A 22,599-nucleotide genomic window follows, 5' to 3' on the forward strand; every position below is an offset into this window, starting at 1 on the left:
AGCCATCTCCAGTTTCAATTTATGCAAACAATCCATGTAGAAGTCTTTTGAATTGCTCTGCTTCTTTTTTGCCTAAAGTTTGTCTTTGAGACAAAGTTGTCCGGTGGTCCTCTGTATGAAAAAAGGATGCAGTCCCACGCTGCTTCACAGGGATGCTGCTTTACAGGGAAACTTTGGTGCACCTATAAAGCCAGCCTGGAATGGGCGGGGCCTCATCTTTAGGACATTTTGGCTTCTCACTTTGCTGGTGTGGACAATGTCCAGACAGATTTTCTCAGTTCTCATGCGCTAGAAGCCTTCAAGTTGATTGTTCGTTCCTGAGATTGGCCGATTATAGATCTCATGGCCACGGGTATCAACGCCAAAAGTACTGAGGTTCTTCAGTCACTGCAGGGATTGCCAAGACCGAGGGGTGTAGGCATGGCAGACATATGGCCTGCTATATGTCTTTCTTCCATTGCCTCTGGTGAGCAGAATTCTTCGGATTGCTCAGCATGCAGGCTGTGTGGTTCTTGTGGTTCTGGACAGGCCCAGGTGCCCGTGGCATGTGGGTCTGATGGTGGTGAATCCTTTCCTGCTGTCCCTCTCTCCCGATCTTCTGACTCAGTGTCCCATTCTTTTTTTTTTTTTAATTATTTATTTATTCAATTTATTTAATACAAACAAGAAATAAACATACTTGTACACAGATTACAAAAATTATTGAAAGGAAAATCTATAACCCCAAATCCACTTAATACAGTGTTTTGGTTACTCAATTATAATTCAAGTTATTTAGTCCACAACCATTTGACAGAGACTTAAGAAAAAATAAAAATAAGAAATAAGACAAATCTTATCCAACTTAGAAAGCAGCACTTTTCTGCGGTGCCATTCATGGCAGGTTACTCATTTTCAGCTACAGGCACTACTTGCTCTTTAGATTCTCTAAATCCTATCAGTTGTTTAGGTTCAAAAAATAAGTAATTCTTATTCTGATGTGAAACAAAACATTTTACAGGAAATTTCAACATAAAATTTGCTCCCAAGGCTAGGACTCTTGGCCGTAATGTCAAGAATTCCTTCCTATGCCTCTGAGATCTCAATGACATATCAGGAAATATTTGAACATTAGAACCTAAAAATTGATCATTAATATGATGAAAAAACAAGCGTAGTATATATTTTCTATCACTTTCTAAAGCAAGAATTATTAACAGGGTTTTCCTTTCCGTTATAACCTCTAAAGAGTTCTCCAGAAACATCGTTAAGTTCATGTTTTCATTATTTGTCCCTTGAATCTCATTAGGAGTGGAAACTTCCACAGGTTTCTTTACTTGAAGATAATTAGCTCTAACAATTGGTGGTAAACTTTCTGTAGGAATTAGCAAAATTTCTTTAAAATACTTTCTTGCCATCTCCATTGGTGAAATTAAGGGACATTTAGGAAAATTTAGGAGTCTCAAATTATTTTTCCTTAGTTGGTTCTCAAAACTTTCCATTTTCCTGGCAGTAAATGATCTTTCTTTTACCAATTCCAAGTCCAAAGTTTTCATTTCAGATATTCTTGACTCCTGTTTTTTCTAATTTCTCACTTAAATCTTTAAGGACCAAGCCCTGTTGCTCGACTTTAGAGTGGATAGTCCCATAATCAATTTTTAAAGTGGAAAAAGACAATTTGAGGTTAGCGTCCATAACTGATATGGCCTGCCATAAAGCCTCCATATCTATTTTCTTAGGCTTTTCCAGCACTCCAAAGTTAATGTTACTTCCTCCCAAAGCTCCTCTCACCTCCTCTGCAGTGTGGGAAAACTGCCACTGTTCTCTGGCTTCTTCAGCTCCCGATAGAATTGGAGTTGGCTGTCCTCCTTCTCTGAGGATCGATGTACCTTCCGGGGTCATCGTTACCTCAGGAACTCCCGACTCTGCACTGCTTCCGGGTTGTGGTGGTGGCTGCCTCTGCTCCGGGATCAGCAATGCCCAAATCTGCTGGCTGAGTTTGCCCGACGTATTCGGGCTTGCCCCTGAAGTAGCCCCCGAAGATTCGCTCGAGCGGGTCAACACTCCCTGAATTGTAGTCTGCACCAGACGCGGTGCTGCTACCGCCGGCGGAGGATTGCTGCGAAGGGCTCCTTTCCTCTTTCTCATATTGAGGTAAGAGGGTTGCTAGGTCACACAGCGAACGCCGGCCGACTGCAAGAGAGGGAGCCTCCTACTCAGGCGTCCACTCTCGTCGCCATCTTGTTTCTCTCCCTCAGTGACTCCTTTCTCTCCCTCAGTGACTCATCAGGGTCCCTTTTGTCTTACAGCTGGGCTCTTGAAAGGGCTCCCCTAAGGTGCCTTGTGCCACCATTCTTGAACTCGGAGTCTATTCCCCTGGGAATTTGCTTATCCACTGACCTTGTAAGGGGTTTAAGCGTGGACTGTATGCGTCTAGAGCAAAAAATCCCCCTGGTTTCACGGTTCAGGCTGCATTTCCCGACCCCAGTCACATAGAGAGGATCCAAGCAGCGGTTACATTTGGTGTCCAGCCGACTAGCAGTACAAAGATTTTCAAGTCTGGTCAATTGGGAAATATTCTGAGGCAGAAAATTATTTTCTCCATTCAGCTGCTGTGTGGAAAAAGCTGACTTATTTCCTATGAGAACTTCAGGGGTGGTTTATAAAATGTGTTTCCAGTGTAATAGGTGAGACATTCTAGACCATAGGGTTATTTCCCACTACTCGCATGAACTTCAAAAGAAATCAATTTCAGGCTTTTCACCTTGCCTCCAGTGTACTTCACAGGCTAGTATAGCACCCTCTAGCAGTCTTTTCTTCTGCATGCATGACTGCAGTTGTGTGGAGTCTGCTCTCCCCATTTTATTATTGTAATTTGCTTTTGAAGTGAATTTGAAGCTCTGCCTGCTTCAGAATTCACAGACTTCTGTTTATAGCTGACAGGCCGATACCTTCGGGATACCTGTCAGCCAGTCTGTTTAGTCTTCCTTGGAGTTCAGGGCTGTCCCTGACCTAGTCTCACTTCCTGTTAAGTGGGGGGGGGGGGGTCGAACATGCTGGTACCGGTGCCCAGATGACTGTAAGAAGAGGCGGGGGGGTGCCCAATCGTGGCGGGGGGATGCCGGATCACGTCGGGGGGGTGCCGGATCGTGTCGGGGGGGGGCTGCCGGATCGCAGCGGGGGTTCTGGATCATGGCGGGGGAGTGCCGAATCATGGAGGGGGAGGGCGGATCGCAAGGGGGGCCTTCGGGGGGGAGCAATGCTGGTTCTCTTGGGGGGGGAACGTATCAAAGCGAGTTTCCATTATTTCCTGTGGGGAAGCTCGCTTTGATAAATGAGCATTTTGGATTACGAGCATGCTCCTGGAATGGATTATGCTCGTAATCCAAGGTACCACTGTACTTTTTTACAGAAAAGGGTGATATATGCATGAAATAATCTTTGTCTTCGCCACTTCTACCGGGAGACTGTCTGAATTCAAGAAAGCATGGGGCAGGCACGTGGGATCTCTTAGAGATAGTGGATGCTGCGAGTGGACAGACTGGATGGGCCATTTGGTCTTTATCTGATGTCATGTTTCTTTGTTCTGAGGTTATCTGCTTTTGATTCCTTTCCTGTTTTGTTTTTTTCACTGAGGTTTTCAATTTTTTGTTTGTTGTTTTTATGCCATCCTGATAACTTTGTTCAGAGGTTACCTGCTTTTGATTCCTTTCCTGTTTTGTTTTTTTTCACTGAGGTTTTCAATTTATTTGTTTGTTGTTTTTATGCAATCCTGATAATTTTGGGGCTCTTCTTGCATTTTTGGTCCTTAGTTTTAGCAGTAATTTTTGTGGGATTTTTTTTTTTTTTTTGGTAACTGAAAATACCCAAGCATTTCAGACTGATGAGACATTTCTAGAAATTATTAAGTATTGTTTTAAAGCAGGGATGCCCAATAGGTCGATCGCGATCGACCAGTAGATCTTGAAGGTAACGCGAGTCAATCGCGTTTTACTTGCTTCCCAAATCAGAAGTGCCGAGCCAACCAACTTCCCCCACCGGAACTTCCTCTCCGACTTCAGAAATGACATAGAGGAGAAGAAATCTGGTCGGCCCGACGCATCTGTGTGGGGAAACAGGGAGAGCTTGGGGCGGCTGGAAGCTGCGCAGCACCTCCTCGGCGTGCTGGTGCTTCCGGTAGCTGAGCCAGCAGCAAGGCTCCACGTTGGTCTCGTTGAGGCCCCTCGAAGAGGGGTCCACACAGGTCGGCCGGGCAGTGCAGCTTGCCCATGCGGTAGTAGTTGAGCACAAAGCCAAAGAGTCCCGGGTGCCAGTCAAAGAAGAGCTCGGCGGGGCAGGGCGGGTGCCTGGCAGGGTGCTGCGGTAGGTCTCGTGCCGGGTGCTCCCAATGTCTAGCACCACCCTGTCTGTGCCGTCGCCTCGGGCCAGCTCCTCCTTCGGACTGGGCTTGCAGGAGGCTTTGCCCGAGGACTTGTAGCCCTGGCTCGAGGATACACACACAGAGTTTAGTATCAGGGCAACAGGTGCGGCCTCCGATCAATGCACCTCTTTCTCCCTCCCTCCGGCTGTCAGTGATGCTCAAATCCCCGGTGGATGGCAGCGAAGACGCAGCCTCTGCTCTTCTTGTTGTTTTGTAACTTCAGTGCCATTTGCCTGGCTGCAGCGAGACCCTGCTGAAAGCCACAGTCAACCTCCCCCCCCCCCACTAAAAAGCAGCGAAGAGACCGAGATGGAAATGCATTGCCTCTTCCTCCCAGTCCAGCAGCTGTACTGTGTTTTTGCCATTTCCACTCTCTTGGAGCCAGCTCCTTTTCCCTGACATCCGATCACCGCTCCCTATAGCCCAGCATCACCCTCTCCATGATCCAACAAATGCTTAGTCTTTGCTACCTCCAGCTGGCCTTGGCCTTTCTGCCTACAAAGTAACATGAAGCACTATCGTCCCAAGCTGGAAATGTGGTCGATATGACATGTGCCCCACCCCATCCACTGCACCCTAGCCAAGCAAAGAAGGCAATGAGCAAGACACAGTTTTGAAGCCCCGGCCTTCTTTGTGTCCTATGTGGCTGCACTGCTGGTCACAGATCAGGGAAGGAGGGAGGTAAAGTAGGGAGAGCTGCTGTTGGGCTCACAATAGGAGGTGAAATGGACAGAGAGAGGGAGATACAGAGCAAGGAGATACAGAGCAAGGAAGGGTGAGAGAAATGCTAAGCCCTGCATCCAACCTTAAAAAAAGAATGAAAAGGGGGCAGGGAGACAGAAAGACAGGGGAGGGGGACAGGGAGAGAGGAAGAAAAAGTTGTGGGAGGGAATGAGGTCTGGAGGAGAGGAAGCATATAGGAGGCTGAAAGAAGGGAAGAAATATTGGATGCACAGTGAGAAGAAAGTGCAATCAGAGACTCATGAAATCACCAGACAACAAAGGTAGGAAAAATGATTTTAGTTTCAATTTAGTGATCAAAATGTGTCCGTTTTGAGAATTGATATCTGCTGTCTATATTTTGCACTATGGCCCCCTTTTACTAAACCGCAATAGCGGTTTTTAGCGCAGGGAACCTATGAGCATCGAGAGCAGCGCAGGGTATTCAGTGCAGCTCCCTGCGCTAAAAAAACGCTTTTGCATTTTAGTAAAAAGGGAGGGGGTATATTTGTCTATTTTTGTATAGTTGTTCCTGAGGTGACATTGCATAAAGTCATCTGCCTTGACCTCTTTGGAAAACTCCCGGAATATAAATGATAATTATCATTTTCTCTGCATACAGTGTGCTTTGTGTTTTTTTAAATTTTATTGTTAGTACAGTGGTGCCTCGCATAACGGACGCCTCGCACAGCGAACGCTGCGCATAACGAACTTTTTGTCTTGCTCCCTATAACGAACTTCGTTTCACACAACGAAGTCGCCCGAGGGGCCCAGGGGGGGGCGGAACTACTCTCGCCGAAGCCGGGAACAGCAGCACCCATGCAGTGTTCCATCATCTCCCTCCACCTTACCCTGGATGCCGAGTTCTCCGGCCCTCTTTCTCGGCCAGCCGCACGCTTTCAGGGAGCAGCGCACGCGCGCATGCTCTGTTGCTCAATCTTCTCCTCTGACGCAACCGGAAACCGGAAGTTGCAGGAGAGAACATTGACCAACTCCAGCAGCTGCGCGTGCACAGCTTTCTGGAAGCGTGCGGCTGGGTGAGGGAGAGGGCCGGCAGACTCCGCATACAAGGTGAGGTGGAGGGAGGGAAATGTAGGGCTGCAGAACGAATTATTTTCTTTTAAATGTATTCTTATGGGAAAACAGGGCTGCAGAACGAATTATTTTGTTTTAAATGTATTCTTATGGGAAAACGCGTTTCACACAACGAACGTTTCACATAACAAACTTGCTCCTGGAACGGATTAAGTTCGTTGTGTGAGGCACCACTGTATATCATTTTGACTTGGTCATTTTAAAAGTAGCTCGCAAGCCCAAAAAGTGTGGGCACCCCTGTTTTAAAGATATTGCATTGCAATATTTGTAACACTCAAGAATTTAAATTAAGAATGAACTACTTTCTAGAAGTAATTCCAATGTCTTGTTTTGTGACAGCTTTTAGTGCGAATGGAAAAGATGTCATTGTGGATTTCCCTCAGCAGTCTCACTGGACTGGATTATTAGCGGAGATGGAGCTAGTTCCCAGTATTCATCCTGGTGTTACGTAAGTTCTTCTGTGTCTTGTTTGTTTGAAATATTTTGGAGCATTCAGAAGAATAATGGTTATGAAAAGGGCTCAGTAATGTTCTTGTTCAGTGATCTTTTTTTTAAATTTTGAAAAAAAAAGAATTACTTCCTCAATCTTCCTATGAATATTTAGGAGAGTGAGGTTGTCTTCTATATGCTGAAGAGAGAAATTGCAAATCTTGCACCCTGACCAGCTAAAACCATTCAATTTAAAAATAGGAAATATAGCAAGTACTTAGTACTCTTGAATTAATCTCCTCTTGCTATATAAAATCAAGTTTTGTAAGAAAACAGTATGCAGATGTTAAACTCGGGGAATTCTCAGAATGCTACTCTGATATGGAAATAGTCAGTGTAGCAGCAGTCATCACTGATCTCACCTAGTATATCTCATAACTACTTCAATTACTTGTTTTTATATGAATAAATAGTTAAATAAATTAATCTTTTAATCTTTAGTTCTCATAACAATGTTTATCTCTTTTCCTCAATTATAAAGTGCAATTCTTATTTCCAATTCAATTCATTTCTTTCATTCTTAAATTCTTAAACTTAGCTTTAAGTGTCGTGTTGTTGCACTGCTTCCCACCATCGCATTTCGATTCTTCTTCAGGACGGGGCTAGTGTGGCAACTAATACAAACAACAAACACCAAACACAACTCAACAATTCCCAAGCTCTGAACCACCTACTATGCTTCCTATTACATTAAAGAACAGCTTACCAACATTCTGAGCACAACAGCTCTACTAATCCAGTGGCCATTAGACATTCTAAAATGGCCACGGCTTTCCTTAGAAACTTAATATACACTCCTCTGACGTCATGAATCTCAAGGGCCAATAGGAAGCCTACACTCCCTAACCTGTCTGCTTGGCCCCGATAAAATACTATACTCAACTTTAAAAGAGAAAAAGCATAATCACATCAATATGCAGTAAAAAAACAAAAACAAAACAATTGCAACAGGAAAGAAGCAGATAAATATCAACTACTAAGTACATCATTCAGCCAAAACCATCCAGTCACTCGTCTCATTCAAGCCACTGGGCTGCATGCTATCTAATTCATACATCCAGCATAACTCTTTCAAGTTTAATGTGCCATGCAGTTGAGTTTTTAAACTTTATCCAATAGGGTAGCCAATGTAGGTCTCATAGTATTGGGGGAACATCTGATGTATTCACTTTTCACCAGCCCTGCTGCCAAATTTTGAATAAGTTGGGTCTTTTAAAAATTTTATTTTTTAATAACTTCAATAAAAGCACATTACAATCCAGCCTTGTTACGATGATTGTGTAAACAGCCTACATGCAGAGTCCACATGTTCACCCATCCATCAATAAAGGCCTGCCGATACAAAAGATACCTAGAAAGCACTTGCTTTCCAAGCAGGCCAAATGAACCAATTGGCTGAGCAACTTAATAACGCACTCTTCATCCTAAGTTTTAGAAAACTAGTAAAAACAAACTTTTTCAACCAATTTGTAACCTAAACGCTCCCTTTGCCCTATCGCTTTACTCCATCTGATTTTTACAACGATCTCTCATTCCCACTCTGTTCTTTGCCTACATGTATTGATGACTGTCCATTGCGCCTATTCTCGCTGATTGTTTGCAGCATGTTCCAGCCCTCTTTTCCCTGTTTCCGCTTCATGTACTTTAAAAACTTACTTTGTACCTATCTTTGCTGATTGTCCAGCTCCTCTTATTGTAAACCGCCTCGAACTACTATGGCTTTGGCGGTATATAAGAATAAAATTATTATTATTATTATGGTGTAGTTAACAGAGAATAAGACTAAGGGCTCCTTTTACAAAGGTGTGCTAGCGGTTTTAGCGTGCGCATAGCTCGCACTAAAATGCCATGCGCTATCCGCTACCACCTCCTTTTAAGCAGGCGGTAATTTTTCAGTTAGTGTGCACTATAGCGCGCGCTATTCTGGTGTGTGCGCTGAAAACGCTAGTGTACCATTGTAAAAGGTGCCCTAACTGTATTTCACCCACATATAAAAAATAACCCTAAATATAATTTACATAAGAACTGACATGACCACGTTTCATTGGATGACTGCATCAGAGCATTATAGAAAATAATTTTGAAAATACATATGACCCGTCTCCAAAATGTGACAGCTAAGAAACATAAAGTTTTTATTGTTTGTTATATTCTAATGAGCACAAAAAGGAGCATATGATACCTCACAGGTTGATAGACAAAAAAAGTAGTTGGGTGCAGGTAATGATTCCAGGTGGGTTACTTTGTAATGAAGATCAAGGTTCGAATAATAATCAAAGACACCTTTATTCTCTGAGGACAAACAGGCAGCATATTCTCACATATAGGTGACATTATCCATGGAGCCCAGCACAGACAGATACCAAAGTGTACTGTCACTTTAAAACTTTAGTACTGCCCATAATGTGTGTACATGTATGCCTTCCCATCCTACATTCTATAAAGCTGAAAGAGACAGATAAGTACCTAGAGAAGACTTATAGGGACATTGTAGAGAAGTCCCACCTCCAGTCTTTCAGCCCCTGTGCCAACTTAGAAGAGGGAGATCTTCTTAAAAGGAGAGCATCATCCTGGTGACATAAGAAGTAATCCTGCAGCTAGAACCTGCCCATCAGGGGATCCAAAATCCTCTTGCACTGAGGTTGTCACTCAAGGGATAAAGTTCCTTAATGAATCAGGTGACCAAAGGGTAAACAAAGATGATTTTACTGTCCAAAGGTGCATGAAAGGCACTAATTTTTTTGAGGTTTACATGTACTGAAGATGTCTGAAGTCCAGAATTAGAGTGATGAAGGAGATAGTCAAGTACAGATGATATAGAGCAGGAGGGAAGGGTTAGAACAGCCGATGTAGTGAGAGATTCGATCATTAGGTATCTAGATAGTTGGGTAGATGTTCGACCTGAGGATCACTTGGTTACTTGCCTGCGTGGTGTGAAGGTGGCGGACCTCATGTTTCACCTAGATAAGATTTTAGATAGTGCCTGCTTTCTTGTTACATGTTGATACTAGTGACATAGGTAAATGTGATAGGAAACCAAATTTAGGCTCTTAGGTAGGAAGCCAAACTCCAGAACCTCCAGTGTAACATTTTCAGAAATGCTGCCTATTCCATATACAAGATCCAAGAGACAGGCAGAGCTCCAGAATGTCAATGCATGTATGAGGTGATGGTGCAGGGAGGAGGGTTTTAGATTTGTTAGATTTGGGCGACATTCTGGGGAAGAGGGTGACTATTCTGCAAAGATAAGCTCCACCTTATCCAGGGTAGAACCAGTCTGTTGGCATCAACATTTAAAAAGGAGATTGAGCAACTTTTAAACTGGGGGGAGGGAAGCTCCGCTTTGGGGTGGAAATTAACCTCATGGGTCACCTGTGAAGTCTGATCTCTGAAAAAATCCTCTGAGTTCAGCACTGAGAACTCTTCCTGAGGACTCCTTCCAATCGCTTACTCTCCTGATCTCTCACACTTTCTCCACCATGCCCTTTGCCATCATCAAGCTTGAGCCCCCCCTTGAATTCCAAGCTCTGCTGGACAGGCCGGTCTATGAGACTCTTACCAAGTTTTAGGCCAAAGCCAATTTTCCTCTCCTTGAGGGTTACCTGGCTCCCGAAGGAACTCCTTGTTCTTCCCAGCTCTTTGCTCTGGAACAGTCCTTTTCAGCACATTAATTCACTAAGTTTGAATGGACAGCTCCCAGGTGCCTTTGCAAGATCTCTGTGCAAAAGAGCTCCATATATTCCACTGCTCAGGCTCCCTCTGCTGGCTTGTGACAGGAACTTCACACTGTCACACTGTGTGATCCAACCAGTGTTGGGATAACCCATTGCATGTGGTCGGCACAGTTTATCATAGGGTGACTCCATGATGGGACTGTGTGCTCTGAGGGGATATCTTATCTACTCTTGCTATGAGTAGCATAGGTTTTGGTTCATCTGGTGCTGATCAGTAGGCAGAGAATTGTTATGAGTTAGCAATTAATTTTGGTTATTTCACTGTAGAAAATTGGGTGGGTGTTGTAGATATATTTGAGTGAACTCACATTCCTAGATTAGTTCCCTGTAGCAGGTAAGTGTGGCTAGATACTGTTGTTGTCACTGAGCTCACTTATGCTCAGAGGTTGGTTCCTTGTAGACTGTATATGTCATTAATTGCTGTAATTGTGTCTAAGTGGGCGCCAGTGACTTTTGTTGGAAATGACTCTAGGGGAGATGTTGGTTAGGGTGGGTTGTGGGTCACCCTGGGCAGTGCTGGAATGAGTCTGCAGGTGGAATGTAAGATCTCCTTTATAGGGAGGGTGAATGTGGTGGAAAGATTATCTTGAGTTGGTAGAATAGTTATATAGTAGTAAATTGTAGGTTGGTCTCTATGTATAGGGTAAGAGTGAGTAAATGATAGTTAAGTGGGGTGATGAGAGACTTATGGCTCCTTTTATTAAGGTGTGCTAGCGGTTTTAGCGCGCGCTACAATGCCATGCACGCCAAATGCTAGCGCCTACATAGAGCTTGCATTAATATTTTTTGTTTACCACGTGGTTTGCATGCGCTAAAAACACCAGCGCACCTTAGTAAAAAGAGCCCTTAGAAGTAGGAGACTCAATTTGTGAAGATTTTCCTTAATCAGGATCTGCTGGAGGATTGAGAGTAATGTATCATAGTGTAAATGTAATGTGAGTCTAGGGATTGGGTAGAGATGAAGGGTAGGGTGGTAGGGCCTAAACCATAGCAGAGATGTGTGCAGTTGAAGCTATGGAAAACTATCTTTAAAGTCACTACTGGCAGACTTGGAGACTGCAGCAAATGTTTGAAGGAGTTGGATATGAGAAATGGAGGTGGGGTTCAGTATGCATTAAGCATCAAAGAATAAAGTTTGATTCTATATTATGAGTGCTATGGCTATGAGTTTGAAATGCTGCAGAATAGTTTTGTATGTGGTATCTTTTAGACCTAGGAGGGAAGTTTGAGAGAGTGGTGTTGGCATGGAATGTTGCTACTATTTGTTTGTTCTTTGGACAGGTACTTGTGACCATTGGGCTAGATGGACAATGAGTCTGACCCAGTAAAGCTGTTATTATGGTGCAAGAATTCAGGTTTAGCATTTCTTGTTACCTGGTAAATTACATGGTGATAGAATAATGAAAATGTAAAAAGGAGTGGGGAAGACAGTAGTCAACCTAAAAAAAACTGTTGTTTTATTTATTAGGATGTATTTAGCACCTAAGGTGGTATAATGAGCTGAAGATAGACAATAGAGAAAGCTGTAAACATTAAAGTATACTATGCTACTTAAAATGTCAACTCAATACACATTAAAATATCTTAATAGCGTACATAGTGTTGAAATGGAACACACACACACACAGAAAAAGAATCTGAATGATTGATCTCATAGCATGACTTATTGTGTGCCTGTTTAAGTCAAATTGCAGTCAACAGTGAGAAATGTGTTGAAAACTAGGCAATACAACAATACATGTTAATAGTACCTAATGCTGTTGTAACATGCCTTGCATAATAGAAGAAAGAACATAATTAGAACAAAGCAATAATTCTCCAGCATATGTTTAGTAGAAATGTATGAGACATTTTTTGATTAGTAAGACACAATAAGTTTTTCTTGCAAAGTAAATTAGGACATTTGGTGAAGATGTCCTCCCCAAACAGACCCACAAGATCAAAATTGTGTATGCCATTATCTTATAGCTAATTTAAACTACACAAATCCACTGAGAAAGAATGTGACAAATATCAAGAAAAAAGATCCTTCCTTGATGGTATAAAAAGAGCAGGCAGCCAAAAAATGACTAGAATGACACTCTATTCAAAAGATACTCTATATCAAAAAATCAAAATAAGAATAAATATTGTGTAAAGGGGCGTGAGCCTAAGGTGGCAGACTTGACGTGGATCGCTGGATTGGCGTTAGTCCGAGTCATCACAAGCAGTGCTACAATTCCCAATGAAAGGGGATTTTTCTCTGAAACAGAGTCCATAGTTCTAGTTTTCATACTATGCATATAAGTACTGGGTTAGATTGTTTATCGTTTCCAGCTGATTTCTTTATAATTGACAGCATATCTAAAGGCTTTAACATTGAACATTGAATGCTGAACTGTGTTGAAAAGCAGCAGCCACAACTATTTTTGTTTTTTGCAAATTATTTCACATTACAATTTTCACTATGATTGGCAGGTTGGGAATAAGTCCAGGGATGTTTCACAAGTGAACCCCTTTTTGGTATACAGTGTGACAACTTTGCCTATGAGTTACCTGGCATAAGTTGTGAAAACTGAGGACTCTCCCTTTACACAACAATTATTCTTTATTTTGATTTTTTTTTTTTATATAGAGTCTCTTTTGAAAAGTGTCATTATAGTCATTTTTTGACCGCTTGCTCTTCTCATACCATCAAGGAAGGATCTTTTTTTCTTGATTATCTTAATGCAGCATCAATCACATTGTTTAAATTCTTCCCATGCAGTCCTTATCCTTATCATGTTCTGTTGTACCAGCCCATTCAGAAGCTTATTTAACCCCCAACTTCTAAATCTTTGTAGAAAATTTAGCAATAAATTGTTTTGCACCATAATGTTTAGTTTGTTGCAAAAATTGATAAATTGATAACTGTTATAATCTGAGGTAAATTCCATATTCATAGTTAATATAAACAATGACATTACACTGAATGGTCTAACGTCTGGCAACTAAAATTCAATACAAAGAAGTGCAGAGTGATGCATTTGGGGGGGGGGTAGAAATCCAAGGGAACCATACGTGCTGGGAGGTGAGAGGTTGATAAGCACTGACGGAGAGAAGGACTTTGGGGTGATTGTATCTGAGGATCTAAAAGCATCTAAACAGTGTGATAAGGTGGTGGCTGTAACCAGAAAGATAGAAAGAGGAATAACCAGCAGACGAAGGGAGCTGTTGATGCTCCTATATAGGTCATTGGTGAGGCCACACTTGGAGTATTATGTTATATTACATTACATTAGTGACTTCTATTCCATCTGAACCTTGCAGTTCTAAGCGGATTACATTAGAAGATGGCTGGACATTTCCATGTTCAGTTTTGGAGGCTGTATCTGGTGAAGCGATCCAGAGGAAGGGCTTTGAACCAAAAGAAGTATGAGAAGAGACTAGAAGACTTAAATATGTATACTCTGGAGGGAAAGACAGGGGAGATATGAAACAGATGTTTAAATACTTGAACCAAATCTATTCCAGATAAGAGAAAATGGTAAAAAAACAGAGGGCATAATTTGAGGTTGCAGTGAGGAAAACTCAGGAGCAATGTTAGGAATTTTTTTTTTATGGAATTTTTTTTTTATGGAGAGGGTGGTAGATATCTGCAGTGCCCTCCCGAGGGAAGTGGTGGAGAGGAAAATGGTGATGGAATTCAAAAAAGTGTGGGATAAACATAGAGGATCTCTAATTAGAAAACAAATGATGTAAATTAAAGAACTAAGGCCAGTACTGGACAGACTTGCACGGTCTGTGTCCCATATGTGGTAGTTTGATGTAGGATGGGCTGGAGAGGGCATCAAGGGGAACTCCACTAACTTGGAACATGAGGATGTTACTGGCCAGACTTTATGGTAGATATCCTGCAAACAGGCTGGAGTGAGCTTGGACGGCAACTTCAGCATTTGGAACCTAAAACAATACCAGGTTGACTTTATAGTCTGTGACCCTGAAATATCAAAGAGGAGATAAGTTAATTTAATCATGTATTTGTAATGGATATAACTAATGGGCAGACTGGATGGACCGTTGAGGTCATTTAATTTAATTTCACTTTTGTACATTAGACAAAGTATATGAACAGTCAGTTATGCAAAATGCTGCTTGATGTTTTATTTGGTATAAATTACCTAAATTTACATAAATTACTGTTAATAAATTTACATAAATTACTGTTAATAAAATAAAGTTAGATGACAAAATCTAGGAGTTCCCTTTTCTTCCAGTTACTGTGTATATCTTTATATTGTGTATATATCTTTCTACATATAGACTGATAAATAGAAATATATATCTATAGATATAGATAAAGGTCTGTTTATTTGTACCATATTTTCACGCATATAACGCGTGCGTTATACGTGTTTTTACAAACCGTGCATAACCTTGCGTGGTATACACGTGAGCGCGCTATATAAAATTTTTTTACATAGTTCCCCCCCAACGTCCGGTTCACCCCCCTCCGCAGGACCGCTCGCACCCCTACCCCGAAGGACCGCTCGCACGCACTCCCACCCGCACCCACACCCCCACCCTGAAGGACAGCTCTCACCCCCACAGCCTCCCTACCCCCCCCCATCATGTAGAAGCTCCTACCGATATCCTGCTGCTTCCTCTTGGCGGTCCCGGCCCTTCTGTGAGCCCTGCGCCTGCTGCTTCCTCTTCCGGCTGTTCGCCCTTTCTCTAACGTCAAGCCCTCTTGCCCCGCCGACTCCCCAACTCCCCGACAATATCGAGCCAGGAGGGAGCCCAAACCCTCCTGGCCACGGCGACCCCCTACCCCCACCCCGCACTACATTACGGGCAGGAGGGATCCCAGGCCCTCCTGCCCTCGACGCAAACCACCCTCCCCCCAACGACCGCCCCCCCAGCCGACCCGCGACCCCCCTGGCCAACCCCCATGACACCACCACCCCCCTTCCCCGTACCTTTGTATAGTTGGCCGGACAGACGGGAGCCAAACCCGCCTGTCCGGCAGGCAGCCAACGACGGAATGAGGCCGGATTGGCCCATCCGTCCCAAAGCTCCGCCTACTGGTGGGGCCTAAGGCGCCTGGGCCAATCAGAATAGGCCCGGGAGCCTTAGGTCCCTCCTGGGGGCGGGGCCTTGGACACATGGTTGGGTTGGGCCCATGTGCGAGCGGTCCTTCGGGGTGGGGGTGTGAGCGGTCCTTGGGGGGGGTGAATCGGACGTCGGGGGGGCATCAGGCTTTCAGGGTGGGGACAGGACTTCAAGGGGGAGAGGAGAGTCGGGGCGGGCGAAAGGAGAGTCGGGCGGCGACGGGAGAGTCGGGCAGCATGCGCAGTATACGGGTGTGCGCGGTATATAAAAATTTCTGTACATAAATTTGTGTTTTCCGCGCGCTATACCCGTGTACTCGTTTTACACGGGTGCGTGTTATCTACGTGAAAATACGGTATTCTGTTTTTCTTTTGTGGAGTTGGAGGTTGTATGATGTTATGGGTTAGTTAGGATGCCTCTTTCCTGGCCAAGAGGGATATTTTCAATAAGACGTTTAAGTCTGAGATTGGACGTTTTGGGAAAGACTCTAGAAATCCAGTAGAGGAAAAGTCCATTTTTGAAACTGCAAGACATCTTTTTTTTTTTTTTTAAATTCCTCTCTAGACATTTTGGTCATTTTTAAATACAAAAACATCCAAATGAAAATGAACAAAAACAAACCATTGTGATGTCCAAGCCAGTAGCAAAGTGAGGGTGGGAGGCACCCTCTGCCCTTTTCTCTGCCTCCCACTCCTTCCCCTCTATGTTTGCCCCTTCCTTTTCCCTGTACTTCATTAACTTCCCCAGTGCAAGCTGCATCTTCAACTTGCTGTCCATACTGGCCTTGGCTCTCCTTCTGATGAGGGACGGGAGATGAGTAAGAAGAAGTGGGGGGCAGGTTGGTGGGGAGGGTAGAGAGGAGCTGGCACCTTCACAAACCTGGGGCAGTCTGCCCCCCACCCTTTACTATGCACTTGTCCAAGCAGCCAGCTTTCTTAAGAAACTGGCCACACAGATAGCTGAGCAGAGCAGAGGGGCATTCTAGGGGGTAATACTGCCTGATTCAGGGGAAAAAAAATTCAATTTGATTTGGCCTATTGAATTGATTTTTCGATTTGATTCAATTTTCCCACTCAAGGCATTTTTTTTTTCTCAAATATCCTGGTGGGTTTATTTGTAACCTCTTCACCCACCCCATCCCCCTTTGCCCTCTCCCGCCCCATGCCGGTGCTGTAGTGTAAACAAAATAAACAACGATTTGGTTTTCTTCTCTCTGTTAAGACCTATCTCACACTCTCTGTCTATTACCAGCTCTGGCAGGATACACATTTCAAATCTGACATATTGTAATCACAAAATAGAAAATAACTTTTTTCTACCTTTTGTTGTCTGGTCATTTTATTATTCAAATCAAGTTGGTCCCAGGTCCCAGTCCACCCTGCACTGCACTATTGCCTCACTGTTGCTATTATTATTGTTTTGTTTTAAGCTCCATCTTAAGTTTGTTTTTGTGTTTTGTTTTACCTGCTTTACCATTCTCTTCCCTCCAGGTTCTGTCATGTTTCCTAGGCTTCTCTGCCGCTATAGTGGCAGCACGTTGTGGACTCCGCCCCCAAACCGGTATATGCTGTATATAACTTAGTCATTTGCTGTGCACGCCAAAGGAGCACGCTCAAGGAACAGGAGATGCTCCTTAGTGCGCTCCTTCGTGTGCAATCCAAGTGCGCTATAAAAACCACAACTCCATTACTTTCAGACTTATCTAAACAGTTTCTTTTTTTTCATGTTCTTCAGCATAATTTTCACTTCTCTTTTCTGCTTCTTCACTCATATAATGGCTCATTCCCCCTCAAACATTCCGGTCTTCTGGGGTTGCCACCCTAGTAACTACTCTAGAACTGTTAATCTGTGTTTCACAAGTCGTCTAGACATTCCTTTCTCCTCACATACAACAATTTCCTCCTCGAGTACAGTATCTTCTTCTGGCACCCATGTAAAACAACTCAAAATCGGCTTAATCAATAAGCAATCTCTCAAATCTAAACATCATCTAATAAAAAACACAATCATTTATAACTCATTAGATCTTCTTTGTCTTACTGAAATATGGCTCACTGACAGGGAGGAAGGATAGCTCTCCTATGCCTGTCCGTCTGGATTTTCCTTCCTTTATACTCACTGTCGCCAAAAGCACGGAGACAGTCTTGCAGTAATAAGTTGTGATTCTCTGTCAATAGGTATCAAACATTCTCTTGCAAACTCCATTATTGAATACTTGCAATTTAAAATTAACTCCAGACCAAAAATTGGTGTCTTACTTCTCTGCTTGCCTCCTCCGATCAACCGAGACGGACTCACCTTATAAACAATATCTCCTTTTAGAGTTTTGCTCCTCTACTATGAATCCTTTGATCCTTGGAGATTTTAATATTTACTTCGATGAACACAACGATGGGCATACTTCAGAAGTCCTTACACATATCAACAATCTTGACCTACTTCCGTTTTTGACTGATTCAAATTATACAGCTGGATATGATTTTGATCCCTAATTATTCATCTTTTTTTTCAGTTCAATTTGTTTATTAAGTATTTAAAATATGAAAAAACAGTACAACTATCAGGAAATATCAAAACCACAAGCAGCGTAACTCACACACTCTCTATGTCCTTGTTTTTAAGTCCCATGGTCGGATCACTATCTTGTTTATGTTATCTATAATGCTACACCCGTTAACCCAAGTATTGCACCTAAAATTATCAACCACTGCAACCTTAGTAAACTTGACACTGAGTCAATTGCTTAAATTAGCATTTTCAGTCCCTGATAGTTCAACCCTAGAAGACCATCTAAGTATCACAATGGGATGCAGCAGCAGATTATCTTATGGATGAAGTGGCCCCCATACAGACTAAGATAATTCCATCCCGGAAAATAGCTAACCCCTGCTATACGGACATACTCATAAGCAGTGCCTCTGCTGGGTCAGACCAGAGGTCCATCATGCCCAGCAGTCCGCTCACGCGGCGGCCCATCAGGTCCAGGACCTGTATAGTAATCCTCTATCTATCCCCTTCTATCCCCTTTTCCTTCAGGAAATTATCTAATCCTGTCTTGAACCCCAATACCGTACTTTATTTTTTATTATTCCATTTTCTATACTGTTCTCCCAGGAGAGCTCAGAACGGTTTACATGAATTTATTCAGATACTCAAGCATTTTTCCCTGTCTGTCCCGGTGGGCTCACAATCTATCTAGTGTACCTGGGGCAATGGGGGGATTAAGTGACTTGCCCAGGTTCACAAAGTACAGCGTGGGTTTGAACCCACAACCCCAGGGTGCTGAGGCTGTAGCTTTAACTACTGCACCACACTCTCCACTCTGTCCTATCACACCCTCTGGAAGTAAATTACAGGTGTCCACCACCCTTTCGGTGAAGAAGAACTTCCTAGCATTGGTTCTGAATCTGTTCCCTTTTAAATTTCCGAATGCCCTCTCGTTCTTGTCGTTTTCAAAAGTTTGAAGAATCTGTCCCTCTCCACTTTCTCTATTCCCTTCATGATCTTGTAAGTCTCTATCATGTCCCCTCTAATTCTCCGCTTTTCCAGGGAAAAGAGCCCCAGTTTCACTAATCTCTCATCATATAAAAGGTTTTCCATACCCTTTATCAATCGTGTTCTGAACCCTTTTGAGTATCGCCATATCCTTCTTAAGATACGGCGACCAATATTGGACACAGTACTTCAGATATGGGCGCACCATCGCCCGATACAACAGCAGGATAACTTCTTTCGTTCTGGTTGTAATACCTTTCTTGATAATATCTAGCATCCTGTTTGCCTTCTTAGAGGCCGCTGTGCACTGTGCTGATGGCTTCATTGTCTTGGCCACCAGTACCCCCAAGTCCTTTTCTAAGCTACTTTCACCCATTACCAGCCCTCCCATCGTATAGCTGTACATCGGATTTCTGTTTCCTACATGCAAGACTTTACATTTCTCTACATTGAACTTCATCTGCCTTTTCGTCTCCCACTCTCCTAATTTGTTCAGGTCCCTTTGTAAATCTTCACAGTCCTCTTTAGTCCTAACTCCACTAAATAGTTTGGTGTCGTCTGCAAATTTTATTACTTCGCACTTCGTCCCTGTTTCTAGATTGAACAGCAGCGGTCTGAGTACTGACCCCTGCGGAACACCACTCGTGACCCTCCTCCAGTCCAAGTAGTGGCCCTTCACTCCTACCCTTTGCTTTCTACCTGCCAACCAATTTTTGATCCATCTATGTACGTCTCCTTCCACCCCATGGTTCTTCAGTTTCCACAGTAGGCGTTCATGGGGTATCTTGTCAAAGGCTTTTTGGAAATCCAAGTATAAAATGTCTATGGGGGTCCCCTTTGTCCATCCGTTTGTTAATTCCTTCAAAGAAGTGCAATAAGTTCGTTTGGCACGATCTTCCCTTGCAGAAGCCATATTGGCTTGTTTTCATCAGTTTGTTCCTTTATAGATGCTCATCGATGCTGTCTTTTAGCAGCGCTTCTGCCATCTTCCCCGGAACCGAAGTCAAACTTACCTGTCTGTAGTTCCCTGGGTCGCCTCTTGATCCTTTTTTGAAGATGGGCGTAACATTAGCTATCTTCCAAACCTCCGGGATCACACCTGTTTTCAGGGATAGATTGCAAACCTACTGTAGTAGTTCCGCTGTTTCCGCCTTTAGTTCTTTCAATACTCTAGGGTGGATTCCATCCGGGCCCGGAGATTTGTCAGTTTTTAATCTATCTGCTTGTGTACGTCTTCTAGGCTTACCTCCATGGATATTAATTTATCTGCTTGATCTCCTTTCAAGATTTTTTCAGTTTCCGGCACGTTTTGTAAATACTGACAAAAATAATATATTTAGTCTATCCGCCACTTCTTTTTCCTCCTTCACCACTCCTTTCCTATCTCCATCATCCAGTGGTCCCACCTCCTTCCTTGCCAGCTGCTTCCCTTTAACATATTTGAAGAACGGTTTGAAATTTTGTGCTTCCCTGGCTAGCCTCTCTTCATATTCTCTTTTTGCTCTTCTAACCACGAGGTGACATTCTTTTTGATGCTTCCTGTGCTCTTTCCAATTCTCCCCGGTTTTGTCCTTTTTCCATTTCCATAATGAATTTTTCTAATCTCTTATTGCTTTTTTCACTTCTTTAGTTAATCATGCCAGGTATTTTGTTCGGCTCTTTTTGCATCCTTTTCTAAATCTGGGCATATACAGATTTTGTGCCTCGCTCACCATGTCCTTGAATAAAGACCAGGCTTGCTCTACAGTCTGCAATTTCTTTAAGCTGTTCCTAAGTTTCTTCCTTACCATTACTCTCATCGCTTCGTAGTTTAAGAACATAAGTACATAAGAAGTTGCCTCCACTGGGTCAGACCGAATGGTCCATCGCGCCCAGCAGTCCGCTTCCGCGGCGGCCTGTAAGGTGATCCTTGTCTACACCCTTGGATCCCCTTTATCCATTCTATCTATACCCTTTCATAACCTATCCCTACCTTTATCTGTATCCCTAAATCCCCATATCCTTCAGGAATTTATCCAATCCTTCTTTGAAACCTTGTAGTGTACTCTGTCCTATCACAACCTCTGGAAGTGCATTCCAGGTGTTCACCACTCTCTGAGTGAAAAAGAACTTCATAGCATTTGTTCTAAACCTGTCCCCTTTCAATCTCTCCGGGTGCCCCCTTGTTCTTGTGGTTCCCAGTAGGCTGAAGTATCTGTCCCTTTCTACCTTCTCTATGCCCTTCATGATCTTGAAAGTTTCTATCATGTAAGAACATAAGAAACGCCTTCACCGGATCAGACCTAGGTCCATCTAGTCCGGTGATCCACACACGCGGAGGCCCAGTTAGGTGCTCTCTGTTGGAGACCCGGATTTCCCGTATCCCCCGATATGATTTGCAAGAAGGTATGCATCCAACTTGCGCTTGAAACCCTGAACACTAGTCTCTGCCACAAGCTCCTCTGGGAGAGCATTCTAAACGCTCACCATTCGCTGTGTGAAATAGAACTTCCTGACATTTGTCTTGAACCTGCTGCCACACAGTTTTAGGATATGACCTCTTGTCCGTGTCACATCTGAAAATGTCAGTAATGCTTCTTCCTGGTCTATTATGTCAAATCCTTTTAATATTTTAAAAGTCTCTATCAAATCCCCTCTCAATCTTCTCTTTTCGAGGGTGAACAATCCCCGTTTTCTGAGGCGTTCTTGGTAGCTCAAATTCTCCATACCTTTGACTAGTTTTGTGGCTCGCCTCTGCACCCTCTCCAGTAGAGTCATATCCTTCTTGAGGTATGGAGACCAGTGCTGGACACAGTATTCTAAGTGTGGTCTGACCATTGCTCTGTAAAATGGCATTATGACGTCCTCCGACCTACTCGTGATCCCCTTTTTAATCATGCCCAACATCCTGTTTGCTTTCTTTGCTGCCGCCGCACATTGAGCCAATGGTTTTAGGGTTCTGTCTATCAGGACCCCCAAGTCCCTTTCTTGTTCGCATTTGGCTAATGTCACACCCAATATTCTATATTCATGTTCTTTGTTTTTCTTTCCCAGATGCATCACTTTGCATTTGTCTATATTGAAATTCATTTGCCACTTTATTGCCCATTTTTCCAGCTGGTTCAAATCCTTCTGAAGATCCTCTGAGTATCCACTTTTCCAGGGAGAAGAGCCCCAGCCTTTCCTTTCCAGGGAGAAGAGCCCCAGTTTCCTTTCTTGAAGTTAAAAGTTGTCACTTTGGTCCTCTTTCCCTTTGATATTCCTACTTCAACTTCGAACTTGATCATATTGTGATCGCTATTTCCCAACGGTCCCACTACTTCCACTTCCTTTGCAGGTCCTTTTAGCCGACTAAGGATTAGATCCAGAGTGGCATTCCCTCTTGTCGTTTCTCTGACAAGCTGCTCCATGAAACAGTCCTGTATAGCCTCCAGGAATCCGGTCTCTCTTGTGCATTGTGAGATTCCAAGGCTCCAGTCTATCCTGGGCTAGTTGAAGTCTCCCATAACAATCGTGTTACCGCTTTTGCCTTCTCGCATCTTTTCAGCTTACATTTCGTCATCGGTTGTTTCGGTTTGTTCAGGTGGACAATAGTACAGGCCCATCTTTATCTCGGGC

The 22,599-nt window shown here is 43.3% G+C and overlaps 1 protein-coding gene across 1 annotated transcript in view; it reads left to right on the forward strand.

Moving 5' to 3' along the window:
- Window positions 1-22,599, forward strand: part of HERC2 (HECT and RLD domain containing E3 ubiquitin protein ligase 2) — a 3,346,202-nt gene that overhangs the window by 1,594,500 nt on the left and 1,729,103 nt on the right. The window contains 1 exon segment of the mRNA XM_033948978.1: window positions 6,554-6,662. Coding sequence (XP_033804869.1) covers window positions 6,554-6,662 — 109 coding nt within the window.

This window comes from Geotrypetes seraphini, chromosome 6 (assembly GCF_902459505.1).
Source record: "Geotrypetes seraphini chromosome 6, aGeoSer1.1, whole genome shotgun sequence".
NCBI classification, from domain to species: domain Eukaryota; kingdom Metazoa; phylum Chordata; class Amphibia; order Gymnophiona; family Dermophiidae; genus Geotrypetes; species Geotrypetes seraphini.